At 33.9% G+C, this 12,500-nt stretch overlaps 2 protein-coding genes across 15 annotated transcripts in view; both read left to right on the forward strand.

Annotated features, from left to right (window-relative positions):
• The window catches only part of dgkd (diacylglycerol kinase delta), a 42,611-nt gene extending 39,829 nt beyond the window's left edge, over window positions 1–2,782 (forward strand). For all 4 annotated transcript variants that reach the window (XM_079610936.1, XM_079610937.1, XM_079610938.1 and 1 more), the window contains 2 exons: window positions 1,346–1,476; window positions 2,644–2,782. In XM_079610936.1, coding sequence (XP_079467062.1) covers window positions 1,346–1,476; window positions 2,644–2,733 — 221 coding nt within the window. In that variant the 3' untranslated portion in view covers window positions 2,734–2,782. The remainder of the gene's footprint in view (window positions 1–1,345; window positions 1,477–2,643) is intronic.
• A 5,408-nt stretch (window positions 2,783–8,190) lies between these two features.
• ilkap (integrin-linked kinase-associated serine/threonine phosphatase) overlaps window positions 8,191–12,500 on the forward strand; it is a 10,187-nt gene continuing 5,877 nt past the window's right edge. Inside the window, exons 1-4 of one of the 11 annotated variants that reach the window (XM_079610260.1) lie at window positions 8,191–8,292; window positions 11,509–11,577; window positions 12,013–12,123; window positions 12,254–12,368. In XM_079610260.1, the coding sequence (XP_079466386.1) occupies window positions 11,535–11,577; window positions 12,013–12,123; window positions 12,254–12,368 (269 nt within the window). In that variant the 5' untranslated portion in view covers window positions 8,191–8,292; window positions 11,509–11,534. Of the gene's footprint in view, window positions 8,293–11,056; window positions 11,175–11,288; window positions 11,578–12,012; window positions 12,124–12,253; window positions 12,369–12,500 lie in introns of those variants that run through there. The other 10 variants (XM_079610258.1, XM_079610255.1, XM_079610259.1 and 7 more) reach the window with 10 other exon arrangements.

Consider the following 12,500-nt stretch of genomic DNA (forward strand, 5'->3'; position numbering starts at 1 on the left):
CACTTTTTTTTGTTAAATTTTACAGTGTTATTACAATATATTTCTTATTTTGTGAAATATTTTTATTTTGAATACCAATAAAACCATAGGTACTATTATTTTAAGTCACACAAACAGGATTTGCATTTCACATTTTGCGAAATTAAATGAAATCGGCAAAATTGCCTGTGCCAGCATACATACTTTCAGTGCAGAGCTACATCGACACCACGAAAAACAATAAAAAGCATTCATTTACAGAATTAAATTAGAACAGAATATACATTTCTAATAATAAAACATAAATAAAAACGAAATAAAGTCAGAATCAAGTCACAGGGAGCATAATGTGTGCAAAATGCCAAAGTGCAGGGGAACATATATATATATATATATAAAAACACAAGCCACAGTTAAATTAGGTAACCCTGAGTGATCAATAAATAAAATAAAAATAAGTAAATTATTAAAACAACGAAAGTTTAGCCAGAATTGTGAACTTTTTTTTTTTAACTGCCGAAACAACAATAAATTCTAATCTATAATCTAATAAAGACTATTCGGGGTCACCCCTACTTACAGATTATGAAAACCTTTTCACAATATTCTAATGTTGAATTTGGGGTTTTCATAAGATATAAGCCATAATCATCACAATTATAACAAGTAAAGGCTTGAAATATCTCACTGTGCATGTAATGAGTCTATATTAGTTTCACCTTTTAAGTTGAATTACTGAAATTTATGAACTTTTGCACCATATTCAGATTTTTTCAATTCTATTTTCGATTTGATTCCCGCTTCGACTCAATGAATATATGATTTAATACAAGTCCTTTATTTAAAAAAAAAAAAAAGAACTGTGAACATTAATGTACAAGTGGTTAATTAAGAAAAAAAGAAGAAAAAAAGAGCCACAACCCTGTATATTAAACTCTTTTTATTTTAGGGACAGTAGAACAGAAGCCAACTCTATATCTCAAACGCACACTGTAAATAGACAGGATTTTGATGCAAGATTAAAAATGTGAGAATATCACAGTGGCACGTCTTGATAAAACAGGATCAGGTTATTTTATTTTATGTCTATAAGATAAAACACACATAAAATCTCACAGCATTATCTGTAAAACATGGAGGCTGCAAGCCTATGAACGGTGGAGGAAAACTAATACTGGATTTTGGGTGATAGATATAATTAAATAAATAAATAAATATGGAAAAAAATAATAATAATTGATTCGTGGCGATTTTGAATCGACCACATTTTAAAAAATTGATTTTTTTTGGCCCAGCCCTAGTGTCCACCTCTCTCAGCTCATCCAGTGTGTGTGTGTGTGTGTGTGTGTGTGTGTTCCCTGAGCAGTGAACACCTGGGGTGTGGAGGAGGTGGGCGTCTGGCTGGAGATGCTCTGTCTGTCCGAGTATAAGGAGATCTTCATCAGACACGACATCCGAGGACCAGAACTGCTCCAGCTGGAGAGGAGAGACCTGAAGGTTTGCCGCGCTGGAATAACTGAACACACACATCAATAATCAACAGAGGATGAGACTAGCTATGTGTAACTCTGTAGATGAAGGCACACAGATGAAAGGTTTTCAAGATCATTTTATAATATCCCACTATATACAGACACACAACCAAACACATGATCATCAGACTAGCAGGAACTTAAGTAGTGCGGATAACGAGGTGCTAATCAAACACAGGTGAACCAAACAAACTCATAATGAGGTGTCACCATGGAGACGGGATACATGTGATGAAACATAACTGTGACACTAAAAGAACTAAGTTTGATTCAAATAAAATTTGATGTAAATAACGAATCGATAAATAAACTTGGTTAAAATAAATATATGTATAATTTAATAACATTAGAAATAGATTCAATTAAAAATAATTTATTGAATTAAATGAGTCAAATAAAAATAAATTGATTAAATAAATACAATTAAATAAATTGATTTAAATAAATAAATACCAGATCTCACCAGGGTTATTATCGTTAACTAAAACCAAAACCCTTAAAATAAAATAAAAATGAACTGAAATAAAGTAAAATATTACATAAATGTATTTTATTCCGTTTTTTTGTCAAGTCATTTTCACTTAGTTTAAGTTGAGGCACTAACATAACTAAAAATAAAAAAACTATATAGACATATTTTAAGAGAACGAAACTAATTACAAATGCAATAAAATTACTAATTTACAAAATTAATGTTGAAAAATGTATTTAAAATATTAACAAAAACTATAAATAGTATATCAGTGTTACTAAAATAACACTGCATCTAATGGTACTGTAGTGAGAAACTATATAATGCAATAGACACTATAATATTTTACACGTATTTATAATATTACTTTTTCACATTGTTAATGGGGTATTTATAAATAAAAATGTATAGCTTCCTTTAAAATCTTTTATTTTTATATTGTTAATCTATTCTGTCAATGAATGGAAGTAAAAAATGCATTACATTTTTTAAATTGGAGTCAAAGGATCACTGTTATAATCAATATAATAACATATTGATATAAATATAATATTGATATAATAGAATATTGATAAAAAACAATATTTTGTGTACAGCTCAGATGTGTTTTTATTTCAGTCATGAATTACAGACTTAAAGCATCTAATGTTTGTGTGTCAGGACCTGGGCGTGACTAAAGTGGGCCACATGAAGCGGATCCTGCAGGGAATCAGGGACTTGAGCCGGAACAGCACAGCCAGCGAAGCCTAGACTCTCCTCAGCCAATCAGATGCCTCGTTCAGACGTGCCCCAGCCACACCCCCCGGCCAATCAGACGCTCCGTCACGACTGGGGACCAGCCATACTCCGCCCACAACACCTCGACCAATCACAGTGTGCCTTCTGTTGATCATCGCTTCGGGGAGCACTGTTCTACTACCTATAGGAGGCGGAGACTTATCAAGAGAGTTTACAGACTGATCACATGATGAAACTTTCACTTGATCCATCAACGGTGACTAACTTTCTCCAAACTTGACGCTTTCTGGCTCCGATCAAAGCCTAGTGAGCTTCCCTAAAACATAGACAGCTGCCTACTTAGGGCACGAGACGCTCTCGAATGATTTCAATGAGCATAAAATACACAACATATGGAAAATATTAGAGCTACGATTAATCGCAACGATTAATCGCAACGATTAATCGCAACGATTAATCACAATGATTAATCGCATTCGCATCCAAAATAAAAGTTTGTGTATACTTAATACATGTGTGTGTGTGCTGTGTGTAATTATTGTGTATATATAAACACACACACACATGCTTGTATATATTTAAGAAATATTTGCATTTATATATAAGTATTTTATATATAAATCACACATTTTTCTTAAATATATATACATGCATATGTGTGTGTGTTTATATTTACACAATAATTATACACATACACACACATGTATTATGTAAACACAAACTTTTATTTTGGATGCGAATGCGATTAATCGTTGCACAGCTCTAATTATAATTTATTTTTACATTTATGCATTTAAAAGATGCTTTTATCATAAGCGGCTTACATTGCATTCAACGGTTAAATTAAATTAAATGTATGTATTTTTAATAGGGCTGTCAAAAGATCAATCGTGATTAATCGCATCCAAAATAAAAGTTTGTGTTTCCATAATATATGTGTGTGTACTGTATAATTATTTATATATATATAAAAACACACACAATCATGTATATATTTAAGAAAAATGTGTTATATTTATATATAAAATATTTATATATAATATACATTTTATAAATGTATATACAGTATATAAATGCAATTATTCCTTAAATATATACATGAATGTGTGTGTATTTATACATAATAATTCTACACAGTACACACACATATATTATGTAAACACAAACTTTTATTTTGGATGTGATTAATCACGATTAATATTTTGACAGCCCTAATTTTTAATTATTTGATCAACATGCAGTTTGAGCTTCAGGAATACAAAACCGCCTATTTACATCGATACACTTCGTCATACATGGATTTGGCTTAAAGAAAGTAGTTTAAATCAGTGAGTGCCTTAAAACACTGTATATAGAGGCTTTGGTTGAGCTTTTGAGAGCAGAAATGATGAATCAACACACACACACACACACACACACACACAGATGAAAAGCATCATGAGATCTTTAACGTGTTGTGGAGACAATCAACAGAACGGACCTATCAGACTCTCTGGTTAGCGTTCACATATCAGCCTGACTCTCTCTCTGTGTGATCTGGAAATGCCAGAAACGGTTTCAGACTGAATGTTTGGTTTGGAAACTAACGCCACCGTTACGTCTACAGACACTGTGCTTGACTGTAGATCCTCATCCTTCCCTCGCGGGTCAAAATACAATAAATAATATAAAATAAATGTAATAAAATTAGGGCTGTGAAATGATTAATCGCGATTAATCGCATCCAAAATAAAAGTTTGTGTTTACATAATAAATGTGTGTGTACAGTGTATAATTATTTTGTATATATAAATACACACACGTGCATGTATATATTTAAGAAAAATGTGTTATTTATATATAAAATATTTATACACAGTACACACACATTTATTATGTAAACACAAACTTTTATTTTGGATGCGATTAATCGTTTCACAGCCCTAAATAAAATCAAATAAAAATGACCCGAAGCCCTAAAATTATACTTAATTTTTTTAAGCTTGTTTCATTTCATTTTGGTAATATTTTTTTATGCAATTTATTTACCTTTAAATTACTAATGTAATCAATAAAAAGTCACATTCCTCACATTCTTTCGACTTAAATTCAAAATAACTCACAATTTCATGCATAATCCTTTTAATTCAGCTCAAACTCGGAGTCTTTGCCGACCTTTGGTGGAAAAATAATAATATAACATAATATTTCATAACTAGCCACTACACTGTAAAAAAAAAAAATGTTCATGATTTGTTATCACAATTTTTTATCTTTTGTCAAATCAATTTCGATAACTAATGTGTGAAGATAACATACTATTTTGAGTTTCTGTTTATTAAACCATTCTTCTTCATTGTATTAACTCAAATTTTTAATTACAACGAACTCACAAATGTAAGGCAACTTGGTTTTTTTAAGTTAAACCAACATTTTTTTTATAGTGTAGATGGCCTTATATCTTTATATGGAGCAACTGAGCTGTTCCGCTGGGTCCTAAAGTCAGTTTCTCTTCAGTATGCATTCAGATTCACATGTAGACATTATAAAATCTTTTTTTTGGTAAAGTTTTAGCATTTTTAGTTAGAATTTTGAGCATTTTTAGGGTTTTCTATGTGTACTGAAACACTCCTAAGGGGGTCAAATTGACCCGATTTGTTACTTTTTTTTTATTTCAACCACAAAACTCCTCGAATCTTGAATTTTTAATGTGTATTCGTGGTTCAAGTGCGACTAAAGTCATAGGGATCTTGAACCCCTATGATGAACAAAAATTGTCCGGGTCAAAATGACCCGAGGGAAGGATTAAAAGATCTATCTTACATATGCCTTGTCCTGATAACCTAACGTAACGTAATTACGAGATTTCCGCTTGTTAAAAGCGTTCACGTCCTCGTTGAGTTCGTAATTACAACTTGTAAACTGGGAATTTCCAACTTGCACCATGTGACCTCTGCACCCCCTGATTCATTGATGGTGTTGTTGCCGTAGATAGTCACATGTCGTTATCTTCAAAATTACCGTAATTATGACTGACGGTTTGTCCTAACTAGCCCCGCCCACGGTGGAATCTCATTGGTCAGTGGTTCTCCAAGGGGGAACGAGCTTTAAAGTATTTGGTGTTTTATCTCACACTCTCGACAACAGTTTTTCCTTGAAGAATCAGGATTCTTGAGAAACCGTGAAACATGACAGTAGTCTAATTTAAAACGGTGATTTCTAGACGTAGAGAAGTCGTGGAAATGATTATAACTGGATATAGTCGCGCCATGTTATGGGGAGTAGATCATGAAGAACTGAGAAGTTTGAGAAGCACGGCTGCCTTCACATTACGTTGGAGTAATTACTGACTTGTTTTGTTGAACTCGTGATCAGGTTCAAGGCATTGACGTCATGAAATGCTCCTGGTTGAACGTGTGTGTGTCTTTATTACTGTCTGTGTTTTTTTAAGGTGTCAGTCATGACGGATGTTTCTGTGTGACGGTCTGGAAACTCTTTGGTTACGACCCGATCATATTTCAAATGCCATGCAAACCCTTCGATGTCACACACAGTCGCCTTGACAAGAGATGAAATGTTTTCTATAGTGTTTTTTTTTTTAAATGCTTTTTTACAAACTCTTCTGGGATAAAACATTGACACACACCGTCTTTAAACCCTTTAATGGTGTTGCACACTTCGTGTGTGTGTGTGTGTGTGTGAATGCGAGAGTCTACATGTTGTCTTGCTAGATATACATAGATAGACATGAAGTGTGCGTGAGAGTGTGTGTGTGTGTGTGTGTGTGAGATTGAGTGTGTGAGAGAGAGTGTGTGTGTGTGTGAGATTGAGTGTGTGAGTGTGAGAGAGAGTGTGTGTGTGAGAGAGTGAGTGTGTGTGTGTGTGTGTGTGTGTGTGTGTGTAAGAGAGAGAGAGAGTGTGTGTGTGTGTGTGAGAGAGAGAGAGTGTGTGTGTGTGAGAGAGTGAGTGTGTGTGTGTAAGAGAGAGAGAGTGTGTGTGTGTGAGAGAGAGTGAGTGTGTGTGTGAGAGAGAGTGAGTGTGTGTGTGAGAGAGAGTGTGTGTGTGAGCGTGCGCGTGTGTGCGCGTATGTATGTGTGAGAGAGAGAGTGTCAGTGTGTGTGTGAGAGAGAGAGAGAGAGAGAGAGTGTGTGTGTGTGTGTGAGTGAGAGAGTGTGAGTGTGTGTGTGTGTGTGTGAGTGAGAGAGTGTGAGTGTGTGTGTGTGTGTGTGTGTGTGCGCGTGTGTGTGTGTGTGTGTGTGTGTGTTCACTCTCCTCCAGATACAGTCTTAAAGTCAGACTCATATCATGTATTCTGGACTCCAGGGGCGTCCAATCTCTCCGACTGTTAAATATTTATTTTATTGTTAAGTTATAACTTACATCCATGTGACAGTGTCCATCTTTGATTTTTGTTGTTTTTTTTTGTTTTTTTTTGTACATAGCCATTGCTAAGAATGTAAAAAAACTTCTTACTGTACAGTAAAACCCGCCAGTCTAAGACAAGGTGTGTGTGTGTGTGTGTGTAACGCTAAACTGCTGTGTTTTGTGTCATCTATCACAGTTTTTTACCAAACATGCAGAATAATAAATTACATTTATCTATCATTATACTGTACATCTATTTTTATTTATAAATTTTGTAATTTATTATAAAGTAGATTATAGTGTCATAATACTGCACATATTTTTATTTTATATTTATGATCATTTTTAATATATAATAGTAATTCAATAAATTACATTATATAGTGTCATTGTACTGTTTTTATTTATATATATATATATATTTTAATAGTAATTTATTTTAAATAAAGTAAGTTGTATAGTCTTACTATACTAGGCCCACACATTTATTTTTATTATATATTATATTATATAATATATAAATAATACAATCACTTTTATTTATAACAAATTAAAACATTTTATTAGTAATTTAATTTAAATAATAAAGTGCATTTATAGTCTCATTATACTGCACACACATTTTTATTATATATTTATTGTAAAAATATATATAATACTATTTCAATATTAATTATATAGTGTCATATAAATATATATCAAATTTTTCAATTATAATCAAAAATTTCTTAAAGTTAAGGTAAACAAATTACAAAAATGCATGTCACACGAAAGACTCAAATAAGTGCACATTGCAATATATATATATGATATACTACGGGGGCATATTACTACTATTATTACACTGTAAAAAATTACTAATTTTCGCATTAACTCATCAAAAGTCAGCACTTTTTATCCTTTTTTGTAACTGTTGTTACGTAATCAGAATACAAAAAAATGGTAATTGTAATTCGTTACAGTTACATAAAAAAACAAAGTATTAAGAATATATATAACCGATGTATGGCCGATCGGTTCGCTGGATAAGACTCTTATTTCTCGACTGGATCGTGTGGAGACTGAAGCTGCATTGAGACGGACATTTGAACCTTCTTTAAACATTGGGATAGACGGTTGCCATTGAAGTCCATCAAATGGAGAAAATTCCTGGAATGTTTTCCTCAAAAACCTAAATTTCTTTTTGACTGAAGAAAGAAAGACACGGACATCTTGGATGACATCGGGGTGAGTACATTATCAGCAAAAACATGTTTTAAAACATGACAACAGGGAATATCACACATAAGATTAATGATATACTACTAGTAACGTTACTACACATTCACTATTGAAATATTAACGTTAACAAATTAACATAATGTGACACAACAGGTAAATAATGACCCCAGGGTTAGCCCCCTATGCATTGGCAGCCATTAAACAAACAGGCTTATTGTTAAAGCACAACACACTTAAACTTTATATTTTGGTTTCACGTGGTGATATTATAATCTTAAGGGTCTAAAGATACTAACTGTATGGTCTTTTCATCATTTAATTTTGTTTTCAGAGATCGTCACAAGTTGTAATTAAACATTAAACATTACATGCTAGCAATCTCTCAAAATGTATTTGATCTTTGATCAGACTACCTGGTTATCTTCCTTAGACCCTGTAGATGTAGTTACTACAGTTTGGAGTCGTAATTCGAAGTGTAAATATGGTTTAAATGTGTAAACAGGACGCCTGACGTTGACGTTGACAAACGCTCGATAATCCGAGCTGCTGATTGGCCCAAAACTGAAAACGCTCGATAAAGGCTCGATAATCCGAGCTGCTGATTGGCCCAAAACTGAAAACGCTCGATAAACGCTCGATAAAGGCTCGATTATCCGAGCTGCTGATTGGCCCAAAACTGAAAACGCTCGATAAACGCTCGATTATCCGAGCTGCTGATTGGCCCAAAAGCTGAAAGTCGATTACACTAACCGGCTGATTGGCTGGCATCCAGAGACCATTGCTGGGCATAGAGCGCAATAAACCCTCTTAAACTGTACGTTTTGATTATTGTTTAATGTGGCCAAGATTTCTCATAAACAGCTCTGCGATATAACTAACTTGTTGTATAATTTACAGATCTTATCCTAAAATTTTGCCTACACTTTTTGGCTACCGTCATGCACATTGATAGCCAGTATTAGAACTATAAATCTCGTTTGTTCCTCACTCACTCGTTGTGCTGTCTAGGCAGCACATGTACTAAAATTGGAACGATACAGAGAAGATTAGCATTTCCCTGCGCAAGGTTGACACGCAAAATCGTGAAGCGTATCCAATTTTTGTGTTTTATGCACTTAAATTTCTAAATGTTTTTAATTATTTTAAATACCTTTATCAACTATCATAAAACGGATTTACTGCTAAAGGCATGATCGTTTGATTTAAGCAAAAATATTGTACACAAATTATGAAATTAATTTTAAAATCAAGTTTATTCATCATCTGACAATAAATATTTTACAGACTTTTCACGTTAGTGCAATGATAAATTAAAGCAGTTACATTATTTTAGAAGCAAACATGTATTCGCAATATCTAGCTTTCTTTTACGAGTAATAGCCTGGCTATATATGTGAATATGTTTCAATTTGGTGGCCATAAAAATCTTAGACAAGAGGGCAGCAGAGTTAATCACATGTAAGGCAATTTGTCACATTGCATTAAAACACATTTAAGTGTTTTAAATGTTTTAATTACAAGATTTGTTGGTCATAATAATGGTTTTATTTTTTATGTTACTTTTTTACATCCTTGTTTTATTCAAGTGTTTTACAGCTTAATGTTCATTTAAAGGGGGGGGGGGGTATAATGCCCTTTTCACAAGATAGTCTCTGATGTCCCCAGAGTGTGTGTGTGAAGTTTTAGCTCAAAATACCCCACAGATACATCTTTATATGTTTATATATAATGTTAAAAATATTCACTTTTTGAGGTGAGCAAAAACACACCGTTTTGTGTCTGTCCCTTTAAATGCAAATGAGATGCTGCTCCCGGCACAGGGGGCGGAGCTTCAACAGCTCGTGTCCTTTTACCTCTCTCTCACACACACACACACACACACACTGAATTTTTCAAAAACTTTTAGCCTTTTATGTTCAATCCGGAGTCAGACAATGATGGAGAGACTCAAGAAGAAGTGACAACATTTCTGAATGGTTAGTTGATGAATTTATGCAGATTATGTGTAGTTATCTTCTAGTCACTGATTAGCATATATCATGATAATCTATAAATCGTGTTCAGGGGGCGGGGTTTATGTAAATGTTAGGGTTGGTGATGTCACTAACCCGGGAGGAATGTCGTGTAGTTTCTACCAGCCGTTTGTTGTAGTCCTTAAAAAGCAATTTCTGTAAAAATAAAAATCTCCCTTTGCTCTGAACTTTGAGCGTTGTAACTTTACAGATGTTGTTTATGATCAAACAGCAACATTACACACTAACTACAGTTAAAATAGTGAAAACATAATCACCCACCCCTTTAAAGAAATACAAATAAAGAATAAAACCATCTGTAATACAATACTATAGCCACTAGATGTCTGTAAAGCCTTTTATATAATTATATATAATACGGGGACTAGTTTGTGAAACAAGACACGATTGCTTAATTTTAATAGCCTAGTTTTTATTTTAAATTCACATTAAATAAAAGTACTTTGATGAAATTGCTGTTTACTTAACCTTATGACCTTTAAGTAATCCAAAAGTAATCAGATTACATTACTTTTATATTATGGTACGGAATCCATTTTGAAAACTCAGTGTTATGTAGCCTATTTTAAGTTGAAATTACGTAAACATCCAAGTTGACAGTACTTGCGCAACTTTTTTTTAGAGTGTACTTTACTTTATATTGCGCAAGAACGTCTGTACTTTAAATGCATTTAAAAAAATAAAAAATAAAAATGTTCTGCGTTGGCCGGGAATCGAACCCGGGTCAACTGCTTGGAAGGCAGCTATGCTCACCACTATACCACCAACGCTTGACGTTCATGAGGAACTAGCCATAATCTTTAAACAAAAATGTAATAGGTATTCCTACATTATAAAGTACGTTTAAGTTGCTTTGTAAGTATAATAGCAGCTAGCCACATATACTACGATCTGTTTACTGGTATTAAACATAATTTTGAACATTTCCTTTTCAAATTAATTCAGTTAGCATTAGCCTGCTTGCTAGCTTCTGCATTCAAAACACACATTCACTTTCAAACAGCGCCTGTCCTTAGTCTGCTGATTTGCTCGCTTTTACTCTCTAAAAAGCAAACAACAGATCTTTGTTATTATCTGTGTCGTTATATTTATTTATTTTAGAGTTTATTTGCTGGTGTACGTGTGTCATTTGATCAGAGAATCGGTGAGTATCTCGTGGTTCATCAGAAGCTAAAGCTTTTCACCTCAGACTCTCTATTCACCTCTGGGTCAGAAATGGATTTATTTGATGATCTTCCAGAACCTACAAATGATCCAGGTAGGTTAATTCACACAAATAATATAATAATCATAATCTTGTATGCATTATAGGTGTTAAAGTGAGTGATTTGGACAGTTAAATGTAGAAATTGGACAGTAAAATGCTGATTGTACGAGCCTGGCTTCAGTATTAACATACATTTCTAAAACAATAAAGTGCTAGGCCTATATAATTATTAAAAGGTTAAATTAATGTGCTTATCTTATATATTCGTGCTGACATGTGCTCACTTGACACTGCATATTACATTACTGCTAATATCTTTAGATGTGAGTGCATGTAATATGTCTGTAATTCTGTATTTTTAGGCAGCTCACTACATTTGAGGAAAATAGCCTGTGTATTAATGCAGATGGATGGCTTTGGAAGTGATTCAACATCTATTTCTCTGTGAGATTTGGTTTAATCATGAAGTTTTGTTGAACGATTTAGTTAAACCCAAACAGAAGGATGAGGAGCGAGGTGAGAAGAGGAAGAGAGACGTCAGCTCAGAGGAGACAGAAGTGGAAGACCAGAATCAAGAGGAAAAGAAAGTTTGTAAAGGTTTTCAGCTTTCGCACACATTGTGTTTCTGACAGAGAGTGTGTTCAGGATGTGTGTGTGTGTGTGTGTGTGTGTGTGTGTGTACACAGAGAGAAAAGACCTGTGATGATCTCTTTCTGTGTTGTTCCAGCAGATCTCCCCAAATTCCAGGGTTTTGTCTCGGCGAGACGCGGCGAGAGAGAAGAGATGCAAGATGCTCACGTTCTGCTTCCAGACCTGAGCGTCACTAATCTACCTTCACAAGTGTGAGTGACTCCATCCATCTATCCATCCATCCATCCATCCATCCATCCATCCATCCATCCATCCATCCATCCATCCATCCATCCATCCATCCATCCATCCATCCACCCATCCATCCATCCATCCACCCATCC

This window comes from Phoxinus phoxinus (genome assembly GCF_949152265.1).
Source record: "Phoxinus phoxinus genome assembly, chromosome: 4".
NCBI lineage: Eukaryota > Metazoa > Chordata > Actinopteri > Cypriniformes > Leuciscidae > Phoxinus > Phoxinus phoxinus.